The 26491-nt window shown below is 44.8% G+C and overlaps 1 protein-coding gene across 3 annotated transcripts in view; it reads right to left on the bottom strand.

Annotated features, from left to right (window-relative positions):
- LOC102374927 (tetratricopeptide repeat protein 38-like) overlaps positions 1-21380 on the bottom strand; it is a 42100-nt gene extending 20720 nt beyond the window's left edge. Inside the window, exons 1-8 of one of the 3 annotated variants that reach the window (XM_025214152.1) lie at positions 21302-21318; positions 17459-17532; positions 17263-17340; positions 16905-16986; positions 14863-15034; positions 12587-12760; positions 9150-9225; positions 7776-7895 (exon numbers count right to left, since the gene is read on the bottom strand). In XM_025214152.1, the coding sequence (XP_025069937.1) occupies positions 7776-7895; positions 9150-9225; positions 12587-12760; positions 14863-15034; positions 16905-16986; positions 17263-17286 (648 nt within the window). In that variant the 5' untranslated portion in view covers positions 17287-17340; positions 17459-17532; positions 21302-21318. Of the gene's footprint in view, positions 1-7775; positions 7896-9149; positions 9226-12586; positions 12761-14862; positions 15035-16904; positions 16987-17262; positions 17341-17458; positions 17533-21301 lie in introns of all 3 variants that reach the window. The other 2 variants (XM_006032393.3, XM_025214153.1) reach the window with 2 other exon arrangements.
- Positions 21381-26491: the final 5111 nt, after the last annotated feature.

Genomic DNA, 26491 nt, shown 5'->3' with positions numbered 1-26491 from the left:
GTTCTTAGACCAACACGGCTACAACCTACACCCCTGCAACCTTGGCAACATCAGCATTTTATGTAGGTTAGATAAGCCAAAGGTTTATTGTTGTTCATATATGGAACTACGAAACAGATTCTAACAAGTCACGTGTTAAAGTACTTGACATAAAAGTCATATAACCAGGTTTGCTTTACCCTGCCATCTGTTATAAAAATTGGGAGAATAAGATTATTGGGTCTTCTCCCCATGAATAAAATGTGGCTGCTGAGGGCTGCCATTGTGGAGTTTTGTGCAAGATTAATGTATGACTGCCAGAGCAGAGCAGTCCTTGGAGCTGATGAAATGCAGGGCAAAGGCAAGAGTTGACAATCCGCTTTATGTCATCTGTGATGCAGCATGTAAGAGGAGAAAGAAACAGACTTTTCTGGACCAAGGGTAACACTTTCAGGAGTCTAAGTTCTATTTCCAAAAGTGACCTAGGATTCAGGACCTGGGGCCTTACCGGGCTTTTAAAAGTTCTACCTGTATAGTCCAGATTGTCTATTTATTTTTTTTGTTAAGGTAGATTTGCCAAGGGGAAAGCAGGAAGCTCTTACTGAGAGGTAATTAGCCCTTGCTTCAGGATCAGATCAGGAATAGGAAGCTCTTTATCCATAGGATCAACCTTCAAAAACCAAGCACATGTTGATTATAAGATAAGTGCTACACTGGGTCAGATCAATGGTCCATTCAGACCAGTATACTGCTCTGATCCCCATCAACTGCTAGGCCCCAGCCCCCAGAGTTTGTTGTGGGGCCCCTGCCTCAGTAGGCTCTGCAGCACTCCCCACCATACCACCTCAGCAGGGGATACCAAGCTGCTCTGCTTCTACACAGCCCATTGCTGCCAGCTCTACATGCTCATGCTCCAAAGGATCCACCATCCTGTCCTTGTCTCCCACTCAGACACCAAGTGGTGGATACCCTCAGCAAGGGTGAGGGTCCCTGGTGGACAAGCCTGTACTCCACATTCACCCCACAAAACACTGGGGACTTTAGTTGGTGACTTCTGTTTCTATGGGCGTGTATCTAGTGCATTTCAAAGATACCCCCAACGTCTGCCCCTTCTGCCAGCAGAGGGAGATCCTGGCGCACAGCTACCTTGAGTGTATCAAACTGTAGGCCAGTTTCTGCCTCCTTCAGAACCTCTTGCTGAGGTTCTGGATGCATTTCTTCCTGCATATTTTCTGTTAGGTACTCCCTGTCCATGGCCCCACATCTGGGAACTTCCTGATCAGTCTCCTCCTGGCTCTGGTCAAGCTGTTCATCTACCAGACCAGGAAGAGGCTCTGGCTGGGTGTGTCCAGCTATTTTCCTGTGGTTCCTCCGCTCACGTCTCCAGGCACAGCTTCACTGGTTGGCATCCACAGGCTCCTTGGACTCATTTAGGGGACAATGGGCACTGGCCAGTATGCTCTGCTTGGTGTCCTCCTTTGGAGCACTCATGATTAACCTAAGACCATCACTCTCATCCCTGTTTTCTTTTTATTTGTCCCAAGCAACTAGTTGCAATGTCTCCTTAATTAAGGGAGGGCTTATAGATTTTCCTTGTAGGTCTAGGGCCATGTTTTCCCATGACACAACAAATAGACCCATCTCTGATCCCTACCCACTGGCATTCCCCAGTCTTCTGGAGATTGTTGTGGGGCGCTTGCCTTGGCAGGCCCTGAGGCACGTCTCACACCACTTCAGCAGACTGGGGGATACTAAGTTGGTCCACTTCCACATAGCCCACTGCCATCAGCTGTATATGTTCATGCTCCACACACTCCACCATCCCACCCTTGTGTCCTGCCCAGATACCAACCTGCTGGATGCACTCAGCAAAGGCAAGCGTTCCTGGCAGACAGGCCTGTACTCCATCCTGATCCCATGAGCCACCAGGGACTTAAGTTGGTAGCTCCTGCACAGAGTCATCTTCACAGGCACCTTTGATACCTGCCCTTTCTATCAGCAAAAGGAGACCCTGGCACAGGCCACCTTGAGTGTGCCAGGCTGTACCCCTTCACCACCTCCTCAGGAACCTCCTGCTATGGTTCTGGCTACGCTTATCCCTGCACCTTTTCTTTTATGCATTCCCTTATCCATGGCCCCACCAGGTCCTGGGACCTCCTGGTCAACTTCCTCCTTGCTCTGGCCAAATTTGCCATTTACCAAACCAAGAAGGACACTCTGGCTAGGGGGAATCTGGGTGATTGTGGGGATGTTTTCCTGTCATTTCTCCACTCACATCTCTTGGCAGACTTTCATTGGGTGACATCCATTGACTCCTTGGATGCTTTTGGAGGGCAATGGGCACTGGGCAATGGGATTTAGATTGGACATTAGGAAGAACTTCTTCACAGTTCAAGTGGCCAAGGTCTGGAACGGGCTCCCAAGGGAGGTGGTGCTCTCCCCTACCCTGGGGGTCTTCAAGAGGAGGTTAGATAACCATCTAGCTGGGGTCATCTAGACCCAGCACTCTCTCCTGCCTATGCAGGGGGTTGGACTCGATGATCTATTGAGGTCCCTTCCGGCCCTAACATCTATGAATCTATGAATCTATGGTCAGTATACTCTGCTCAGTGTCCCCACTTGGAACACTCATTATTAACCTTTGGCCCACACCCCCAATGCTTTTTTCTAATTTCTTGTCCCCCAGAATCTCTTGTTGTGCTTCTTATGACTTCCTAGATTGAGATAGGCTTACTATCCTTTGCATAACAAATAGCTGTGTCTCTGTCAGTTGCATGAGTGGATACTTTAGAGGGAGAGCATTGAACCAGATGCATCTAGAGTGATGTGTCCCCTGTTCATTACCCACCCTGGCATCCACCATTATTGGTTTAGAGATGCCAGAGGAAACATTACAATCTGACTATGTTATCTGCCTCTACCACTTCCTGTGGCAGTGAGTTTCACAAGTTAACTATGTGATGCATAAAAAAGTACTCTCTCTTATTAGTTTTAAGCCTGACTCCTTCATATTTCAGTGGGTACTTCATTGAGACCTTGCTTTACTAATAAAACCCACATGGTACAGAAAATATAGACAACTTAAAATTACATATGCAGTTTTCTGGCTGAGGAGAGAGAGAATGAAAGAAAAAAAACATTTGATGAATGCTAGTCACATTGCATAAATGCACTGCTCAAAAGTTCACATATTTTTGGTGATAGATGCAACATAAGATCACGAATAGGCTAGAAATAGACTCAAGTCCCCTTCCTTTACACCTGAATTTTTGCACCCTTCCTTCTCCAGAAATCAACACAGGTGTCTCCAGAGCTTCTTTACAATCTTGCTTTGACTGTCTCTTTCTGCAACCCACTCTATATTCATTAACCTTTTTATGAAGTCGTTTTTACCAAGTTCCCTATCGACCCTTAAAATGCTGATCTCAGTCTAAGCAGAAAGCCTGTAAATTTCACTTTATTGCCTGCAGTAGAACAAGGGGCAAACGGTCATAGCACATAAAAGCATTATGGGCAAATATAAGTTGCTTAAGAACTAAATCACAAGTGGTATTTAAAATGTTTCACCTACAACCATTGGTCATCGAGACTTGTGTTTATGAACCACAAAATATGTTCTATGCAAAAATCATTTAAAGTACTTGACACAATATAATTAGGAAAAAATAATGCAGACAGAGGAGAAAATAGCAGTTTGGCTACAATCCTGACCCAATGACTTGTCTTTAAGCCCACAAAAGCAACAAGACTCCAAATAAGCCAACTTTTTCATAATTTAGTAGTTAAATAATGAAGAAGATAAAGGCTTCTATTTTTTGTTTGTGTTATGATTTTTAGCTGATATTTTAAAAACAAAAACTTAAATTACCAAACCAGTTAAAATGCTCCAAAGTATAAAGAGGCTTATTTCCAAGCTGAACCAAGAGAAAATGCATTTGTGATTGAAGTAATGGATGGGACACAAGGGAGTGAAGTTCAGTTCCTGACTGCTTCAATCTTCCTGTGAAAAACTGAGCAAATTACAGGAAAAAATGGTAACACCAGTTCCTTATCTCACAGTGGCAGTGTAAAAATAAATTCATTAGTACTGTGAGATACTGTGGCCCTAGGAGCTGTCTAAATACATAGAAAGACTGAGAACATTCTGCTTCTCATGCAAACCACCACATATCTGAAATAACTAAACTGAAACAACAGATGGATACTGAAGGCAGATTTACACTAGTGTAATGGAGTGGAATTTGGCCTGTTTTCTGCAATGCTTCATTTCAGGGCAAATTCTGAACAACTGAGTGAAATCTCAGTCTCCTTGAGCACATCCTTATGATGGAAAAGCAGCTGCTTTTACTTCAATGTAATAAGCAGCTTTTGTTCCTCTGACAACACCAATAACAAAATTCTTGGCCTTCCCTGTCACTAACCAGTTGCATCCAGGAATAAGAGCTAATCCATGTTACGTCTCAGCTCTGTATTCTTGGGGAACCCTGGTACAGGATGCAGTCTGTCTGACTCACAAAGAACTCACCCCCTCCCCTCCTCTACCTAAACGAAACTGATTAAGATGCAGTGAGAGACGCACCTAAGACCCTCACCAGATAAGGGTGACGAGTGAATCAACTGCCCTAGGTCTCATTTACATGAGAGATGGAAAAGAGAAAGCCTGAAGCAGAGGCTGCAGTGAATTCTGGGACCAGAGAAGCAGGAGAGCGCTGCATGATGGGGAATCTGTGCTTCCAATGTTAATCAACCCATGTTCACACAGACCCAGCTCAGCATTTATCAGGCCAGTTCTAATCCGGATTTGCTAAGGACTTCCCCCCCGCCAGACACACACACACAGCTCTAAGTTTAATAGGCATCTCGGGCCGTACATTCCCCGGTCCCACTATGGGAGGCCTATTTAAACTTGATTGACTAAAACTCGGTTGCCAGGTTAGGGAATGCTGAGGCAAGAGACCGAGTCAGAGGGGGTATGGGCAACATTTGAACAATGGTTAAGGGTTCATCACAGCATCCAGCCTGCTGGAGCCCTAATCCCAGGTGGTGTCATATCTTTCCCGAGACGACTGGTGGGAGTCCTCTCCACAAAAGGTTATGAGCACCCCAATAATTGTTTTAAGTCTGTTAAAAGACTATAGTAAGATCTGGAAAAGTCATGCTAAGCTGAGGCTTGTGCACAACAAGTAAAAATCCAAAATCCTGATGCTGCAAGCTATCTATTGTTCCTGAAGAAACCATGAGATATCCCATCAGTATATCTGCCACCCATAGGAATCTCAAGCTGGCTCCCAAGTATTTGGGTTACTCCCTAATCTTAAGTGTTTCCTGATTATCAATCAGTTTCCTGAGATGGTCCAAACCAGATAACCCCTTGTCAATAGAAAAGACAATGATTTACACTACTGAGGGTGCTTCGAAGCAGCTAAACTGAGGGTATAAAAATCTGTAAGTGTGTGTGCTGCTAGAGGGAGAAGAGGAAGAGGAAAAGGAAGGAAAAGAAGTAGAAGCAGGAGGAAAGAAGGAGAAGAAGAAAACCCCTGTGCTGACACCATCCCCTGTCGTTCTTGGGACGCTGGAAGAACAGATCATCTCTCTCTTCAAGGATTGTGCTACGGACTGTGCCTGTCAGCTTTGCAGCCTGAGTACCGTGGACTAGGTGAGATCCCAGCGTTCTCTGTCTTCTTTCTAGGCATAAACTTCTGAACCTGAACTGTATCAGTTAAGCTTGAGCTAAGTTTCCCCAAATACTTAGTGAAACCAGGGTAGTATTGTCATTGTTGGTGTTTGTTTTTCTTTTGCATGTCTATTACTACTAGTACTATTATATATTTCATATGCTTAGCAATAAATAACTTTTATAGTCAAACTGGTAGTAATTGGGTATATTTTTCCTTCTCTGCTTCTCTTTCCTCCCGTGCTCTGCAGCAACGCTTCTTTTACCTATGCTAAAGATCCCTGTGAAGCCCAAATTATTGTGGGGTCTGCTCATCAAGAGGCCAAAGATTGGGACGTGCTGAGTTTGAAACACATAAGGGGATCAGCTTGTACAGGCTGATTGACCCAGTTTGACTCAGACGTGCCCTTATGAACTGAATGCTGGCCCATGAGGGTGTCAGCTGGACACCCAGCCGGATTCAGAGGGATTCTGTTCACCTGTGTGCTTGTGTCTGACTGCATTTTATTGTTGCTCTTATGAACTGATTCTTGGCATATGAGGGTGTCAGCCTGTCCATGCTGATCAGCCCGGCCAGGTCAGGCGTGTCACGTTAATTTGTGTGTGTTTGTGTGTATGACTGATTTGGTGACTGGAGGAACCCAGCCCATTGAGATTGAGTCCTGCAAGATAGCTCCACTGGGGGTGAGGGCTTGCAGAAGGGAGAAATACAGCTCCGTATAGTAACACAAGCAGCACATTGACAGAATCACCAAGACCCTAGAAACTATCCCTAATAAATGAGCACACCCCAAAGTAATGGGCAAATTTGGTAACATCCAGAAACAAGGATCATCTGTACATGGCCTTCAGAGAAGAAAAATGATGAATAAATAATATTTCCTTTTGTCAAGAACATTGCAAATTCTGATCCTCCTGACAGCAATGGCAAAACCTGCCTCAAGAGTCTTTATTTGGGTCATTCAAAGAGATATAAAAGGAAGGAGGGGTGTTGACTTTAAAACAAAAGTGTACATTACAAACCACAGTTAAATGCTCAAGCTATATTTTTAAAAGGTAATACCCAGAGTGCATATTTGAAATATAGAATTGTTGCTGAATTTTCTGCCTGTTGCTTCCCAAGTAGGACATCCAAATAGTTCTCAGCAAGGGCTTCCTCCTATTTGTGAAAGTTTACTCATGCAATTTGTAACATACTATATTTACTCAATTCTAAAATGAGTTGTTCCCTCCATTTAACATAGGAAGGGAAAGCCTTTCATCTTAGAATCAAATCTGAGAGGGGGGGCAGGGAGGAGGCAGGGGAAGGTGGCTGCTATGGCTCAGGCTCCAGCCCCTACTTGGGGTCAGAGCCATAGCGGCAGATGCGGCCTGCCTCCCCCTCAACCCTGCGTCTGCACTCTGTCATCTCTCCCCTGCAGCCTCTTCCCCCCATCTCCCTCCCTCATGCAATTTCTGCTCCCCCACATGCCCCTCTCCCTCCTTCTTCCTCTGTGACTGCAGGCTCCGCCTACACTGTAGCCTGGGGTACTGAGCATGCCCTAGCCTGTCCAGTAGCAGCAGCACACAGCCTGCATGGCTGCTATGGGGATTAGGCTAGGGCTGTGCTTAGTGCCCCAGACTAGACTGGGGATGGAACCTGCTGGCGTGGAACAAGAGCAAGGGGGGTGGGGAAGGGAACCAGAAGATAGGGGAGGAGGAAGGAGAGGGGATCAGAGTCTAAGTGAGTAGGGGAAATGGGAAGAGCAGAGGCTGGTGGGGAGGGGCAGGAGAGGGAGCAGGGGCAAGGGGGCGTCCGAGGCTGCCGATGGGGTGGGAGGGGAGAAAGGCAGGAATACACAGTGGACAATATGCTTGGCCTCCCAACACCACCTGCCCCCCACTGCCTGTACAGAATCCATATATAATCTAATTATTGGGTGGGTGGTCTTAAATTCAGAGTCATCTTATAGTTGTGTAAATACAGTATCTGGTGAAAAGGTGTGTAAAAAAGGAATCAACAACATTTGGTTGAAGGGAACCCCCCCCCCCCCCCCCACACCCCACACCACCACCACAAAAGACCCCACACACACACACACTCACAAAGAGACATTTTGGAGACACTGTTAAGGATATTTACCTTCCAGTTGGTTTCAGTTTGCTTCATAAATGTCAGCCCATTACTCAAGTTTGCTTTCATTTCATTTATGTGTGCTATGGTATGGACAGACCATGCATCCATCTGATTGATAGCTAAAGCCTGATGGCAGGAAGAGAAAAGAAAAGGACAATGCTTATTAGAGCATTATAAATAAATACTTATTCCTGATAGCATAGAAACAGAAGGCTAAGTCTCATAGACAATGCAAGTGAAGGTGACACAAGGTCCAGCTCATTCTCAAGCACAAACCAGTGGACTCATTTCAATAGAAAAGGGAAAATATGTTAACTGAAAGAGTTCACTTGCTGGCTTCTATTGCACAATGAAAAAGCAGTATTTAAAAGAGGGCCTGAACCTGAGTCACTATATTCACTTTTGTTTTACAAATTCTCCTCAGGCTTTATTCATGGATGATTCCCTTGGCTTCAGAAAAATCAGGTTTTCACTCTGTATAGGATGCATGAATACATGAGCTGACCACCTGTTTTAACAGGACAAAAATAAAATGGTTTACTGTAGTTTATTAGTTTTCTTACAAGTACATACTTGGCTAGCTCCTGACTATCAGATAGCTGCATCTTTGCCATTTCTATAACTCCCACTAACCTCTGGATTTTTTTCAATGTTGCCTGCCAAAGGCTTAATGTAAGACATTTAATCTTTTTTGTTACTTTTAGCAATTTGATATCTAAGATCACTTGGTGGGGAAAAAAAAGAATCTATGAAAATACATTAGGGGTCATCTTTGTGGAAGACACAAGATATCCCAGAGGCTGAAGAAAGGAATACCAATTCTTTTTTCAAAAAAGGAAGAAAAAAAGAATTCAAGATCTGTCAGCCTAAATAGATGCCTAAGTACCACTTAAAAGCATGTTTATGAGTATCTGGCCTAAAACTGGCAGCATTTTAAAAAAAAGTAAAATGCATCAATTCTGGCTGAACTAAGTTTCTGGGTACTATACACAAATTACTACAGCTATGTTTCTTTCAAGGTCAGTTATTTTAAATATGCTTCCCACTTCCATGTGTTCAGAGAGAGCAGGGTCTGACAGTAAGGAGTGGGGGAAGGGGCTGCAGGGGGAAGAAGTTGGAAGGTGCAGGGGCTACCTGACCTCCAATATTTATTTTTCCTGCTATAGCAGTGGGAGAAGGAAAAATTCAAGACAAACCTCCAATAATTAGATTCTATACCTGGAAAAATTATAAGAAATGTATACTTTTTCCATATAAAGAATTTAATTCTGGGGGGGTCATCTTATATTTGAGTAAATACGGTATTTCTCAAATGAACATTTCCATATAAAATAGGATTACAAAGTTCAAAGGTTTTAGCACCAACAGCAGCCTGTTTACCTCATTGGCAAGCTTTTCAGCCTGATCAAACAAGTTAGTTTCCATCAGTCCAAAAGAGAACATCCCCTTCACATAGCTAAACAAAGGAAAATAAAAAACATTAGAAGGATGGCACTTGTCTTGTAAAACTCTAGATGTGTATGTGACACAAAATATTTAATTCATTGCAAATTGTAATACTCAACAACAGAAAGAGAAAGAACTCAGAGCTGATTTTTGTGTAAAAATTAGAAATCCACCAAAGAAAAAGAATTGGTCATTTCTCACTGTATACTTATTAGGAAAAAATGTGTTCTATGCACTCTGCTAATTACAACTTCACAGAGAACTCTTTATGATGCAAAGTACGATTTTAAAACAAACCACATATATGTGTTCAATGAAAAAAATGTATGCAATCTGTACAAGATTCTATACACATATTTCTACATGATTCAGTATATGTGGCATTATACTATTTTCCCAATTTAATTTTTCAGTGAAAAGAATCTACAGAGAAGGAAGAACACTTTAAGAATGGTACTTATTCCAAGGCAAAAAGGAAACATTAAGGGTGTATTTAAACAGCAAGATACCCACAAACTCTGAGCTCAAGGAGAAGCAAACCATTCTTCCCCCACTACATTGTTTAATCTAAGGTCTATCAAACCTGGGTTACTCATGTCCACACTGTGCTTACTTTCGCTTCAATACAGTATTAGGACTGATGGGAGCATATCCCAGGCTCTCTACAGAGTGGAGCCTTTCCAGGAATTGGTCTGCAGGACGACTTAACTTTTCTTAATATTTTTAAACTACAACAAGTCAGATGTAGATCAAATCCTATGGGCAAAAATCCTGACTAAAAGAACACAAGGACAATGAACAGGCTGCCTAGGAAAGTGGTGGAATCTCCTTTGCTGGATATTTTGAAGAGGAGGCTGGATATCTGGGATGGTTTAAGAGGAGCTTAACTTGCATCTGTGAACCATGAGTTCCATTCCAGCCCTAGGATTCTAGGATTTTTTGGTGGCCCTAAGGATAGATGTTATTTTAGCCTGCCCCTATATATAGCTGGCCTGCCCTGCAATGTGCTCAGTTTTCTGCATATGTAGTGAAGGTGAGAATCATAGATCATTTGGAGAGTAAGAGAGCCTTTTGGGCATGACGGAAACATGCAAGGGGGTTACTTCCCTGCCAAGGAAGCACTTCCATCATTTGATGACTGGCAAGGGCCTTTTTGTGAACCTTTGAATCCAGTCCCCTATGTTTGCAGGCAATTGATTTTCAAAGGATCCTCATGATCATCCACTCCATCTCCTCACACACCACAGCCACAAAAAAACCAAAACAAAATGACTATAATGTGCCAAATGTACATAGAGCAGAGAGAACAAAGAAGCTTGCAATGACTTGACCACTGCAGTGGCAAAGAATTTGTTAGGTTAGAACATGCTTAGATGGTAAGGATCACACCCTGTGATATAAGAACGGCAAAATATCCCACAGTCCTGGCCAATATGACCTGGGGGAACAATTCCTTCCTGACCCCAAATTTGGGGACTGATATGACACTGACTGCATGAGCAAGACTCTTTCGCCTGGTATCAAGACTTAGTTTTCATAAAACTAGCAAGAGCATATGAATACCACAGGCAAACTTCCAGCTCAAACTGTAAAGAACTGCAGATTGGCCTCAGACTAGAGTAGGGGTGTCCAACTTCTGAGTGGGCAAGTCACACTGCTCCTGGGCTGTATCAGCCTAGGGGTGGTGGCAAGAATGAAAGCAGCGGTAGGAGCACGTGATGGAGGGAGGTGGCAATAGCTGGGCAAGGGAAATGGCTCCCAGACCCATGGAGGGAAGCATGGGGAGTAAGAAGGTACGGGCAGTGGGAGCCTGTGGGCCATGAGTTAGCCACTTGCAGGCTACGTGCAGCCTGAAGGCTACTATTTGGACAACTGTGCTTTAGAGGAATGTGAAAAAATTATAGAAGCCAAATAAGGTGTTTTTGAGAGAAAAACATTCCTTTTAAAATCAGACAACATTCTGACCCTTTTTAAAATCAGCAGACTTGAAATCTAAGTGTACTGTGCACCTCCCACATGGAGATCAAACTTAATTTCAATAAAGTTATGGAGATAGTATCTTGAAATCTTCATATCATTTACACTGATTATCTTTATCCTATCATACAAGGCCTTCCATTCTACCCCTTCCTCCTGTCTTTTCCCGTTCTAGTTTATGAAGCTGTACTCAGACTACAAAGCGCCACCACACAGAAGATTTCACTACTTTCTCAGCAGTTGCAGAGTGGTGGTGATGGAGTGGGCACTCAGAAGGCCAAAGGCAAGACTTTGCTTCCAAACCTGTTTGGGCATAAAACTTACAAATGCTGCTATGCCACATGCAAGTCTGCACAGGTAGGTGAGTATTGCTGCACAGCATGAATCCTTGATCCTGGTGGACTTCTTAGCCAGTTTGCACTACCAGAAGTGCCTCATCTATGCAGTATTAGGGAGCACAGGGTGCTGCTACTGAGATTACTAGGAATACTTACTGGGAATACTAGGATTAGGATTAGTCACTAGGATTATTAAAATATGGCTGGGTTGGCTAGGCCCCAGCCCTGCATGATTTGGCTTCATGGTTTGCTAAATACAATATCTTTCAGTTTAAAGAAGCAACAAATGAGTGTAACTAGAGAGCCTTTAATCACTGTCAAGCAACTGATCAGACTGCCTATCAGAGGGGAAGCCTACAGGGGCTTATACATCCTATATATGATCAGGCAATTACATTTTTTATACTTCCCTTGTACACTGAACAACTATAAAAACCAACCAGATCCTAATGATTCCATATTAAAAATTGATCACTGGTTACTGCAGAGATACCCATGCAGGTATACCCTATTTCATTACTTTGGTATATGTACCAGTTAGTTATTCCAGCATTTTTGAACCACCCTGTTTTCCTAAAATATCCCACTCAACTCATCTTCCAGCTGTAATCTGCAAGGGCCTTGAAACTCCCTGCTCATTGTATTTTTGGCAGCCCAACCGAGCCCAGTCACCTTCTGGAAGGCAGAAGGAAGTGGGGGAACTTGGGCTAGAAACAGGCGTTACCAAATTAAGCAGAACAGGTATACCGCACTGCTGATCCATTTCACTGGGACAAGCAGATATTGCCCATTCTCTCACCTGTTGATACTGTGGGAAAATGAGTGATGTTCCCCACTTAGATGCACTCTGGAGATTCTTCAGGGTGTGTCCTCAGGGCACATTCTTTTACACACGGCAGTTCAGTTTACCTTATTCATATACATTTGGAAAGGCTACAATGATAATCAGCATACATATACAATTCCAAAACACACTGCTGACCAAAAATAACCAAAGCACAGACACACCAGATATAAGGAATCCAAAACAATAATTGAAGACAACTTATTACATACCTGCTCAGAGGAATATTAGGTAACCAGTGAGGATAAACACGGGCAACAGAGTCTCGCATTTGAATACTATGGCCCAGGTAAAAATAAGTGTCATGGGAAAATTTGAGCGCTAGCATGTCAGTTGGGTGGTCCTGTAGAATCTGCTCCCATACTGCACAAGCTTTGGGAAGTTGCCTAGTGATAGGAAACTATATTAATCATCAATATAGCCATCAAAATTAAAGTGCCTCCCTCTATTATTCCTTCCAAACTTGTGTTACTCTCTGGCAAGTAGGAAACCCAATGACAAATTATAGTTTACTACCTTGCAGGAATTTCCTAATTTTTAGATGCATGAGAACATCAGATATATTGTCTTCAACACATACCTTCTCAGAGCTGGTATTAGGGAAAATGGTGTCCTGGACAAACTTGCATTTGGGCACCCCTCCCAGCCCGCACTCCCCTCAACCCCCCTCCCCGCACGTCCCACTCCAAATCAGTGATACTGCTGAAGACAGAGGCAGGGAGGCAGATGCATGGGGTATAGTCCAGTGGGGAGGCAGAGTGGCATGGTGCACCAGGAAGGTGGGCGGCAGGCACTGCTGCTGCTGTGTGAGAGCAAAGTGAGTGGACTGGAGCACCCACTACCCTAACCCCTGGCTTCTCCTGAGCAACAGCTGGAGGTGGGGGGCAGGCTGGGCTCGGCACCACTCCTCTGCCTGGGACAGAGATCAGTCATGGCAGAGGAGTGGAGCAGGGGGAAAGCGCTACTGTGAGCATGGGCTGTTCACACAAGTGTGGCACCCCCTTGACTATAGCATTCTAGGTGGTCGCCCACCCTTAAGGTCAGCTCTGCATCGTCTTCTAGACTGGGGGTCAAGTACACAGGGCAGGGACAGATCCAGCCAACAAGAGCCATATCACCTGGCCCATGGAGCTCCTGGAGGGGACATGAATTTGGGGGTGAGGTGAGCAGAGGTGGGACCTGTCACTGAAATCCAGGCTACAGAGCCCAGGGGGCACCTTTCAGTGGCAGAGATACACACAAGTGACAGCTGTGCTAATCCCTACAGCTCCCTAAACTGACACAGCTTCTTATCCCGCTGCCATCATCTGTCACCTCATTGGCAAAGATGGGTTAAGTTCCAGCTTGCAAGGAGCCCTGTGGTGTGAACATGACTTGGGATGGGGGCGCAGTTTGACACCTCTGTTCTAGACAAGTACAAGCTTGTTTGCTATTAATGTACTACAAAGGAGGGAAAACTTGAATTATTGTTAAGCCCCTGCAAGTTGACACATGTAGGAAGACTTCAGTTTGCAGACAGCTGCAGTGGAATCAATGTAGCTCCCCATAAATGCAGGAGTTTTCCCATGTAATTCAGATTTGCAGGAGTCATGGACAACTGTATGATAGAGTATCGTATTTACTCAGTTCTAAGGCAAAGTGTGTGTCCCTTCCCCCCCCGATTCATCATAGGGTCAATAAACTCCTCATTGTAAAATCACCTATCACAACTGAGGGCTGTGAGAACAGGATATGCAGGGAGCCCAGCTGGGGCAGTGACAGCAGCAGCAGCAGCTCTGTTCCCTGCTTAGATTCCCTCCTCCATCTCCTCCCCTCCACCAGGGCAGGGAAGGATGAGTCTCCATTTTGCTGCTGCTGTGGTCTCCAGCCTACCCCATGCTGCAGGAAACAGCTGTGTTGGGAACCTGGCTCTGCATTGCACAGATTTCTCCTGTTGTGCCCTGCTCCCTTCCCCTCTCCCCATGAAAGGGGAGGGAGCAGGGGTAGGGTAGGATAAATCTGCGGTGCAGAGCTGGGCTCCCAGCAAATCTGCTCCTGCACCATGGGGCAGGACTGGCTCTAGGGCTCTACCTGTGCCTGAATCAGTGGGGAAAGCAGCAAGAACAGGAGGTAAATAGAACAGGGGGCAAGGGATGAAGGACAGGATGCCTGCTCCCCTGCCTCTGCTTTCCCCCACCCATTTCCCCACAACCTGCCCCCTCATTTCCGTTTTTCCCATTGCCTGCCCCCTGCTTCCCCATTTAAAACATGCACCCCACAGTGTGTGGGGAAAGGAGCATATTGTATGTGAGAAAATATGGCAATATCATTTGCTAGCTATATTAGAGTGGCACTGCTATCTAATCTGGAAGAAACATTTTACAGAATACTCAAATGGAATGAAAGACAAACAGCAAAATGCAAATACAAATGGTGATAATGTATATAGTTTGAATGGTAAAGGAAAACTGTTCCTTCCTTCTCACTGCCATTAAAACCAACCACTTACCCATGTGCAAATAAATCTACTGCAGACACATGTAGTTTCTCCCTTTCAGTCAATGACTGTGATTTTGAGAGAGCCACCATCTTCTTTACTGCACTGTCCAGCTCTTTATCTAACCGCACTGAAGTTCCAGTACCAACCAGATCCAAGCCGTTAGCAATCACGTGTCCCATTGCTGAAAGAAGTGACAGATACCAGCTTCAGACATGCATAATTGCAGGTAGCCTGGCAAGCACAATAAATGTGGGCTAAACTACTGATGTATTTTTCAGTGACGTCATACCAGCAAACAGTTGTGCCAAAAGCTGGTAAGGATCTGACAGAAAGCCCAAATCGCACACTAGCAGGACCCTGGAATTTTCTTTGCCAGTAAACTGGCTACTTTCAAATTCTCCTTCAACATCCCAACAACCCACCTCTGTTCCCAAATACCAACCTTAGTATTAGGAACAGTATTAGGTACCAGTGCTGTTTCAGCCTATCTAGAACTTTTGGAACCCATTTCCCCCGCTGTACTTTATAATGGCCTATGCACAAGAGAGACAATGGAATGCAGATCACAGACAGACCCAGAGGCACCATAAAATAAGAACTCAGAGGGGTCCCGATACCTGGGTGGCAGAAGGAGATGCAGAACATTGTACCTTGTCCCAAACACTACTAAGAGTTACATTAGTCTTCAAGAGAGTCACCACAGGGCATCATCTCAGTTATAATAAAGAAAAAGAGAAATCACAAGCAAAAAAGTTTGGATTAAGAGAGGAGATGCCCAGAGGTTCAAAATTGGAGAACTGTTCATTTTACTAGCTGTGATGTACATCACAGAGAAGCAACACATTTCTCTCAGACTGGTTCTGCTCACTGCTCAATATCCTCTGTGTAAGTTTGCCTTTCTATGAGTTTCCTCCCACAGGCTAGGCCTACGAAATTTGGCAGACGTAGAGCTGCAGCATGATGGTTACTATTTTGCTACAGATAAATAGTCAGTGAGGCTCCCTCTCTCCAGCTGTTTAACTCCTTTTATCATCCCCTTGTTATTAACAAGATATCACGTTCAAATATTGCTCAATGCAGCAAGGTCAGACTAGCCAGCACAAGATGTTTGGCATTCTATTCTGCATCTATAGTCTCTGCTATGAGCAAAATTCTTCTCAAAATGCATGCTAATTCAAGAATGGAACGGAAACCAGAGACTTTTTAATACCTTTGTCTTGTCTATGTACAGAAACGTCGCAAAAGACTGTGAAGAAGATATAAAACAAATGTTGATGACTTCAAATGCATTTTATAATGATTTTATCTTACTTAACCAACCAACCAAATAATCCTACAATAACCAACTTTCATTCACAGTCCTTTGTACTCATTGAAAGATACTCCACTATGCAGCCTGAGGATTAACATCTTCTTTACCATTAACTTCTTCCCTTACATACACAATCATGCATTACCGCCACCACTCTCATCTTTCAGCAGGTGTTTGTGTAGCACCATCTCCTTCTGATGGCTTAACCAGTGCAACCAAATTCCAAATCCAAATTATCTTTCTGTGTACCATCAAATTACTGACTTTTTGTTTTTACTGATACATTCCATAATCATTTTATTGGGCTAATTACTATTTCTCCTGCTAGCTATTGAAAAGAGAAGTAAAACAGAGACGAGAGACTATAAGGAAGAAAATGTACTGGGGAAGACAAAAAAGCTGTCCAGACCATAAATGTTATCCTAAACTAGCCCTTCTGTTGGGCAAAATCAGTTAGGCAGAAGGCAACATAAATTTGCACCTTATAGACCAACTAAATCAGAAATGTATAGTTTTCATAAGCAGAGGGCTTACTTCATAAGATATAGCAGAGATGAAGCAGAGATGTATAGCATAAGCTTTCGTAAGCAGATGGCTTACTCCATCAGATGAAACAATTCCAATTTGCAGGACTCAGGGGGCCTTAGTGTTGTCCTCTCACCTACCTTTGTTGTTACACATTAGCAGTAAACCTTTCTTTACAATACAAACAATACAATAATCAAAAGGTTATACTTACTAAAATTTGGATCTGCTGCATTTAACTTGGAGAGACATCCCTCAATGCCTCCTAGGCTCTGATCACTGGCCCATGTTGCATACTGCAATACAGAATGACACTGACTAGAAATTTAGTGGAACTGAGTTTCTTTTCATTGTCCTGAGCAAAATTAAAAAGTCAGTCACATAAATGGTAAAAGAGAACAGATTTTAAATTCAGAAATACTTATCAAACACATAATCAGAAAAACGCTGAGGAACTCTGGTTCTTAGAACTGTGGTTTAATCCTAACTCTTCTTTCAGTCTGGAATTTGGACATCAACTGCAACAATGTGATTCTTTGAATATCCACTTAATCCAAATGCTTCTGTCATACCTGAGTCAGTATGGCATCAAACATCTTGCAGGCCTCATTACTAGTCGTGGATAGAGCAAGTCCAGCATCCTGCCAGGCCTGAAAAACCATGAACATGTGAGATCTTTTAACTCAATATACACTGATCTCTCAGATAGTATATTTGTTAAGACATAGGAACTGAAGTAACAGGTTTCCAGCAATGTCTTTCACCTACCTAAAAAAGGCTGACAGGACAACGTGAATAGCCATACACTCATTTTACTCAACTGAAATCATGACTACAGAATCCTATGAAAGGGGATAGCAAGGGAAGAATGGTAATGACAGAAGAAAAGATAAAATAAATTGTATAGTAAAGCATCCTGTGTGGTTTTGTAACTCTAGATTAGTTATCCAGACTGAGAAATACATACTATTGGGGTTAAGCAGCAAACACCACAGATCACACAAGAAAAAAGAATAGGAAAAACAGCTACATGGTAGCAAAATCTTCCACTCAGAATAGTTCCACGAATGGCCAAATTATCTGCCAATTCCCTCAAGTGAATGGAGTTAATGTCAACAAAGAATGCAGCCCAAGAACTTACTCAGAGGGCTATTTGCTAAAGACGAAATGCAACACAGAAACACTGAAAGAATTAAGCTGCACAGAATTTCACAACAGATTATATAGCATCCTCTTTGGATAAACTGTACAACAAAAATCTCATTGTGATAACTGAGATTTTAGATCTTGCACACTGATTTTATAACCAAGAAAACAGAATGAAAACCTCATTTTTTTCCTGGTTTAAATCAAGTATACGTTACATAATAGGGTAGCTGGCAAATTGGTTCATGATTGCCTTTATGAGTCTCCCTAAGAGAAACCCACTAGCAAGATGGAACCCCTCTCCCCCATCATTCTGAAAAATACCTAATTACTATAAGATGGTTTGTGTAACCTTAATTGTGATCTTTCATGCATATGCATATAGCATTTAATAGTATACTTATGTTTGTCCCAGAAGATGCATTATGACACAGATGGTATGGGAAATCTTAAAGCTGTCCTAAACTTTCAGGTGCTTGCCTTTACAATCTATACAGCGTTCTTTTGATACCATTTTTTCATACTCAACCTAAAATTATGTTGACCACTTTCATTTGTGTTCCTTTATTAAAGCCAATAAATGCTTTTAACACTAAGCACCTCAGGGCACAGACTCACATCTAACACATTTTATCCACTGAGAAATCCTATAGACACTTGCAGAGCTATACAAATAATGATAGTCAAAACTAATTTCCTTCCACTACATAGATTTTATAGAAAAATAGAAGTGAAATGACTTGGGACCCACTTAATCCATTTTCCTACTAATGGAGGATTATTCCTGGTCAAAAGCTGTTTACAGTATTTGTCCAGTCTCAGTTTACAGTTTAAACAGCATTTTGATTCTAACTCAATTGTGAAAATTTGAAGTAACTAGCAAAGACATAAATTTTAAAAGCATGCTCAAGGGTTTAATTTAAATGTCACAAACAAACAGTTGTAAGTACTTGCATGTTCAAATTACAAGTCTAAAAGGGTTATCTTGGAGTATAAATTTTCATCTTTTGTTTAGTATTTGTCATTTATACAGATACATGACAAAAGGCAGGAAAAAAGGAGGGAATAGAGGCAAGTAGGCTGTACTATCATATGTATCATAACAATAAAGCTCTGCATGCATTAACCTTGCTTTTTTAAATTCTTTCACCATTGCTAATACTGATGCAGTTCAACAGGTGGCATCAAGCACAGGAATGCTACTGTAGAGAAGGTGTCCGACAGCAGGCCACATTATAACAAACCCTAAGTCTTGTCTGCACTAATGGTCCCATCACTTCTAATGCCAGTGAAGCTGCATCAATGTGAGCCCAGGTAGAAAACTTTATCAGAGGTCCTGCTGGTATAGGCCAGTTTGCTCAACCTTTTGGCCCCACCAGCCAAATGAGTGGTGCAGAGCCAGTCCACAGGCTGGATTGGACCATGCACCCCAGGGTTGGGCTTGTATGCCCAGATCCAGACTCCACTCCCCCTATCCAGCCCTGCATGCCAGGATTGGGACCCTGGGACCCTACGCTGCTTCTGCCTAGCCTTACATGCCAGGATCAGGGCCCCAGGACCCTGTGCCACCTCTGTTCAGTCCTGTTTATGGGCTCAGGGACCCAGGAACCTATGCTGCCACTACCTGGTCTTACGTGTGAGAATCGATACCCTGGGACCCTGCACCACCTCCGCTGGACTCTGCCTGCCAGAACTGGGCCCTGGGCCCTACATACACCACCTCCACCCAGTCTCACATATGGGAATAATGGCTCCAGGACCCTGCCCTGCTTCTGCCCAGTACCATGTAGGTGGACGGGGTCCCACACCGCTTTGGGTGCTGGATGAAGCGTGCAGGGTCACAATCTGTGGGAAGCCCTGCAGGATAGATGACAGAACGCCAGGGACTAAATCTGGCCCACAGGCCGGGCCATGTAGGCTCCAGAGCTCTTGATCTCATGGTGCCCCAAGATGCCGCAGCAGCCTGGTTGAGAATCACTGACCTAGATGGGCAATTTCTACTGACACCGACTAGGAAACATGGAAAATGTTCTCTTAGTCCCATTTTAACTGATTATAAAATAACTGTTTTCCTTTGGATACATAAGCGTTGCCTTTATCTGAAAGTGGAATGACGTCTCAACTCTCCTCTCTGCTCACCCTGACTGCTGAGTACTGCAAACTCCCTGGACTGAACAAGCTACAACTTTTCAAGGCACAAGAGCAGCATGCACTCAGAAACCTGAAGGCAAAGACATGTGATCAGCATTTGTACCCAGGCCTTGAAGATGTGGACATTAGAACTGGTTAAGAGTTAAGATTTGACTGGCTCCGGGAAAACAAAAGATTGATCAGTGGGGAAGGAATGGGATATGTGCTGTTAATAAAAATATTCATGGAAAGAGCAGAGGAGTGGGGGCAATTTCAGACGGGGTTTTGCTTGGTAGGACGTAGTCCATCTGCGTGGAAAAGCACCTTGGTGTAAAACCCTGGTACCAAATAGCATGCTCATACAGCCCCCTTGAATCAGGGACTCTCAACCAGGGCAGCCGGGGGAGCGGGGGGTCATGAGATCATAGACAATGAGGGCTGGAAACAACCTCAGGAAGTCATTTAGTCCAACCCCCTGCTCAAAGCAGGACCAGCCCCAACTGGATCATCCCAGCTATGGCTTTGTCTACCTAGGTCTTAAAAACCTCTAGGATGGAGACTCCCCAACCTCTCTGGGGAACCTGTTCCAGTGCTTTACTGCCCTGCAAGTGAAAGTTTTCCCTAAGATCTAACCCAAACTTCCCTTGCTGCAATTTGAGACCATTGCTCCTTGTTCTGTCATCTGCCACCACTGAGACAGTCTAGCTCCATCCTCCTTGTAATCCCATTCAGGTAGAAGCATAGAAAATGAGGGCTGGAAGGGATGTGAGGAGGTCACATCTAGTCCAACCCCTTGCTCAGAGCAGGACCCTCCCCAACTAGATCACTCCAGCCAGGGTTCTGTCAGCCGGGTCTTAACAACCTCCAAGGCCGGAGATGCCCCTCACCCACCCCAAACACAGGTGACCCGCTCCAGTGCTTCACCAGAGACAGCTGAGGGCTGCTGTCAAAGCTCCCTCAATCTTCTTCCGTCCGGACTAAGTCAGCCCGGGTCGCTCAGGCTCTCAGCTCCAGGGACGGTGCCGCAGGGGCGAGCACTGGCCCGCGAGACACGCAGAGATTTCCGCCGGGGCGGCGACAGCCCGGGGACCAGCCCCAGGTCTGTGCACCACAGGCCGCTCCTCGCCCTTCTGGTCTGGAGGGAAGCGAACGCGAGGGCTGCCCTTGGCCCGGCGCCAGGAGCCTACAAGGGCTGCGAGCCACAGCGCGGAGCAGCGAGGGCGGGCGCGCTTCCCGGGGCAGGAGGCTCCGGGCTCCGCGCTCTCCCCACTGCCCAGCCGGGCACACTGAGCCCGAAGCGGCGGCTTCTCTCACTCGCCCGCCCGCGCCCCGCACCTGGCAGTCCCGCAGCGGCGCCATGATCCAGATCCAGCCCCAGCCCTGCCCCGCGATCGGCCCAGGAATGCTCGGCCCGCCTTTGGGCGGGGACAAGGAGGAGCAGGGACCGCCTCCGTCCCGCTCGGCCGCCCGCGGCGCGCTGCGAGGGAGGGGAAGCGGGTCGCGCCCCGGGGCTGGAGTTGGCTCCTTGTTCCCGGTTCTGGGTCAAAGCTCCGGCCCGTGTGAGGCAGGGGGGAGGCGAGGCGGGGCGGGGCCGAAGCGCCCCGGTGTCCCCGCGAAGGTCTGTGAGATCCAGGTGAACGTTTGGCCGGGACCTGAGAGCTGTAGATGTAATAAACAGCCAGAGGAAGATCCACTGGGCATGCGGCTGCGCCTCGCTTGGATTCCTGCTCCACCCAAAATGTACAGGAAACTGCTTGGCAGCGGCAGCATCACTTCGGTGCAGGCAGCAGTGAGGGTGTCGCTTGACGGTGGCTCAGCACAACCTACCTGCTGCCTTCTCAACCCTGCCTGCCTACCTGCCTTCCAGCGGCGTCACTGCCCCGCTCTCCTTTGTGAACTCTCAGGGCTCCACTAATCAAGCGGGTTATTCTTCTTTTCTGCAGTTCTGCTGCCTGCTCATACTCTTGGTAATGTAGCTCCCATTTCACAGGCCTGCAGACTGTTTTTAACTCTAGCTAAAAGCATCAACTCAGTTGTGGAAACAGAGATTCATAGATGGTAAAGGCCGGAAGATCATCGGGTCCAGCCCCCTGCACCAAGCAGGAAAGACAACTGGGGGCCAGTTATGAAACATTAACTCTATGAACGTTAACATAGACTTTCAGTTATTGGATGTGCTGTCAAGATGCTTGAGAAGGCTTGATTTTCTTTCATGATTCTGAAGTTGTACAAGTAATTCTAAGAATTATAGGACTAAATAAATATCTTTTGATTTTTTTCTTGCCCAGTTTTTTGTGTTTTTAATACGTAACATATGATAGAGCAAATTAATGTACACTCCAATAAAGTGTTTTTGCTTTGATCTTAAACTGAATAATATAGCCCCAGATCCCCAGCATATTAGTAAAGCTTCTAATTTCTTTTTACCTGGAGAAAAATGTGTATGATGATGCACTGCACCATCTGCACCCCACTTTTCAAGATCCTAAATATACCCATGGTAATAGCTATACTTTGTGAGGGACTTGCCTTAAGAATATCAGACTGAATCACCGGTTCAGAAAGCATGCCACCTAGTGGATCACTAGGGTTGTGCGAAATGGAAGTGTTTCATTTTGACAATACAGTGTTTCGTTTCAACATTTGTTTTGAGTTAAAACAGCTGTTCCGTTTTGTTCCATCAAAAGTTTTGCCGTTTCGACCCTGTTTCGACATTTCACCCATAGGCTATAATGGGGACGGTTGAAACAGGCTATAACTTTGTCATTTCTGGCCAGATTTGGATAAAACTTGCAGAAATGGTAGCCCCTTCTGAGGGCATGATGCGTGCGAAGTTTCAAGAAGATAGGTGCAGGGGGTTCAGAGAAACTGCACCCCAAAATCATGAAAGCGAAACTCATGTCACGTGTACGTGCTAAGCCACAGCAGGGTCAAAACTGCAGGAATGGTAGCCCCTGCTGAGGCCACAAAGCCTGCCAAGTTTCAAAAAGATCAGTGCAGGGGGTTGGGGGGAACTGCACCTCAAGCTGCTGACAGGCAAAACTTGTGACATAGATGACCGTGTGTGTTAAGGAGCAGCGGGTTGAAAACTGCAGGGGTGGTGGCCCCTACTGAGGCCAAGGAGCCTGCCATGTTTCAAGGAGATAAATGGAGGGGTTTGAGGAAACTGCACCTCAAGCTGCAGACAAGCAAAACTCGTGACATGGGTGCTTGTGCAACTGTGTCTGTTTTGAGGCATGGGGGGACGGAGGGATATGGACTACTGCAGGCCTGGCTGCTAAGCTACTGTGTTACCAGTTACCAATCGATCATGATTCACTCAGGGACCAGCTCAATACACAGTACCTAGCTACTACATAACGAGTTAGCGAGCATAAATTAACACCTACAAAAGGACAGACTAAGGAGAGGAAATAATCAATACAGGCAATCAATTTCTCCAAGACAGAGACAGTCAGTTGCACAAGCACCCATGTCATGAGTTTTGTCTGTCAGCAGCTAGGGGTGCAGGGCCCCAGAACCTCCCTGCTCCTCTCTCTTCGACAGCTGGCAGGCTTTGTGGCTGCAGCAGGGCCTAGCAGCCAGGCCTGCAGTAGTTTCTCCTCCCCTGTGCCCCAAGACAGACACAGTTGCACAAGCACATATGAGACAAGTTTTGCCTGTCAGCAGCCAGAGGTGCAGGGCCCCAGAACCCAGAAGCCCCTGCACCCATCTCCTTGGCAGCTGGCAGGCTTCATGGCCTCAGCAGGGGCTAGCAGGCCTTCAGCTTTCACCCCGCTGCGCCTTAACACACAGTGTCACCCATGTCACGAGTTTTGTTTGTCTAAAGCTTGAGGTTAAATTTCCCCCAAACTCCTATACTTATCTCTTTGAAACTTGGCAGGCTTCATGGCCTTAGCAGGGGCTAGCATGCCTGCAGTTTTCACCCTGCTGTACCTTAACACATACACGACACAGGTTTGGCTCTCAAGACTTTGGGGTGCAGTTTATCTGAACTCCCTTTAGCTATCTTCTTGAAACCTGCCACACTTTATGCTCTCAGACAGGGCTACCATTTCTGCAAGATTTATCCAAATCTGGCCAGAAATGATAAAGTTATAGGCTGTTTCAACCTTCCTCATAATAGCCTATGGGCGAAACTTCAAAACAGTGTCAAAACGCCGAAATGTTTCGACCTCGTTTTGTTTCAAGGCTGTTTTGACCATATCTGTTTTGTTTTGATTTTGCTGTTCCAAGCTTGAAACAGCCTTGAAACAAAACTGATGGTGAAATTTCGCACAGCCCTATGGATCACTAGTAGTACTACTTTCAGCCTCCTTGGTGTTTCTTTGAGGTCTTCCACTTAGGTAGGCGCTAGGATCAATTTTATTGCTATGGATCCATCCATTACCCTACAGTCCCCCTGGGTATTTTTGTTTCTGTGTTACATAGTTTCATAGTTGGTAGGGTCGGAAGGGACCTAAGCAGATCATCTAGTCTGACCCCCTTCTCTGGCAAAAGTTCCCCTTCTCTGGAATATGATGTCACTACAGCTTTCAATAATTGAAAAGTATTTTTGTGGGGGTAAAAATACAGGAAGCTGCTTCATATGCATGTAAGATAATATGGCACTGTGGTTTCACTCACTGTTGTTCTGATTTCCTATCAGCACTATCCTCTTCCCCCATTATCAACTCTAGACATACAGTCAACTGTCAATCCACTGGATCATGTTGTACACATAAGAGGTCTAATCAGGTGCCTGATGAATCCACTTGTGGCTGACAAGCCCTATTTGAGAGTGACACAGCTTGTTACAAGTTTAGCAAATCTAAGTTGGGGTCCAAGTTTACAACATGTTTCTTTCTTGCTTTGCTTCCTTCCTCTGGATCAAAGCTGCTTCATGTTGACCTGCACCCAGTGTTAGATGTTCCCTCCCTCCTTCTCCCAGCTTTCTACACTGACGTTGAATGGCTTCATATAATTTTTGCATATCATGGTACTATCACAGAGGGTGACCCTGTTTCCAGAACCATCTCAAATCTCACTGTACAAAATAGTCTTAGGGATATGGTCTCTTCCCATTCTCCTAACATGGCTGAGCCAGTGCAACCTCCTCCTCTGCATAGTGGTGTCTAACTGAGTCAGTTCTGCATGCTCCAGCACCTCTGTATTTGGCATTCTGTCTTCCCACTTTATTTTTAAGATCTTGTGCAGGTATTTCATGTGGAAGCTGTTCAGTCTCCTGATGTACCTTGCATATGTAGTCCATGTTTCAGAATCATTAAGCAGGGATGACAGCATGCAAGTCTTGTAAATTTGCATCTTCACCTTAGTTGATAATTTGCTGTTACTCCATGCCTGTTTCTGTAATATCCTAAAATTCTTAGCTGCTTTTCTGATTCTGTTAGTTCAGTCTGAAGGTCAAGATTCCTGCTAATCATAGAAGCCATGCAGCAAAAGCTGTCAATGACACCAAGAGATTTACCCTCCAGAGCAAGGGTGGGCAATTATTTTGGCTAGAGAGCCACCTACTGAGTTTTGGAGAGTTGTCAAGGGTTTTGGAGAGTTGTCACATACACTTTTCAAAGGTGTTATGGCTAAGTGGCAACCACAGGCCTGAAGCCTGTCTTTGAGTGACATACCACAATGTGAGCATTTGCAAATGCTGTGGCTGGCTTGATTTGCAGAACAGAGAAAACTCCATCTGTCTAATTGGACAGAATCAGTAAGAACAAGGCAGCCTTGTCAGCCAGAGCTAGAACAGCATTTTACCATGGGCAGAAAAGAGATAAGAAGCCCTTCCTATTGCCCTGTTACTTTCTCAAAGATATGTTTTAACTAATTGGCACATTGGCCTTTAAAAAAATCTAGTTTAATCTGATTCTTAAAGTTTCAATGAAACAAAGAAATTTAAATAAAACCAATCAGAGATAATTTATTAGAATATTAAGATTATGTTTACCAGCCATTAGGGCTGCGTGAAGCTTCAGTAGCCAATTCGATTCAGAGGATTTTTGGCCCGATTTGGCAGCCAAATCTCCAAATTTGAATTGAATCGGGAGACCCAGTAAAAGGTCTGAATCAATTTGGAAGCCTCCAAATTGATTTGAAGAGATTCGGAGATTCAGAAGGCTTGCAGGAAACAGAAACTGAGAAGGTGTGGGGAGGGAGGGGGTGATCTTTCATATGTGGAAAAAGCCAAGAGCAGGGAAAGACTGTTCTGATACTGACATCTGTAGCTGGCCAGTGACTGTGATCTTTCTCCGAGTTCCCTTCCAATCACAGTGCTCTGTGGGAGGGACATGGAAACAACATATCAAGCTGTGTCTGACGTGATCTGTGCCTTTTGAGAGCTGCATCTCTCTTGGAGCAGCAGCATCTGAAAGGCTCCGGCTTGCTAGCTAGTCTCTCTTTTTGTAAGTTGTATCCAATGCTTTCCTACTTACTCTTGCCTATAATCCCTGTTGCTATCCCTATCCATTCCTTTCAACTTATTATTCCCCCAAAATCCTCTTATTTGTTCTTGTTAGTCTGTCTAGATTC

Source organism: Alligator sinensis, unplaced genomic scaffold, assembly GCF_000455745.1.
Source record: "Alligator sinensis unplaced genomic scaffold, ASM45574v1 scaffold91_1, whole genome shotgun sequence".
NCBI lineage: Eukaryota > Metazoa > Chordata > Crocodylia > Alligatoridae > Alligator > Alligator sinensis.
Note: the sequence above shows the minus strand (reverse complement) of the source record. Positions and strands in the feature narration are given on the sequence as shown.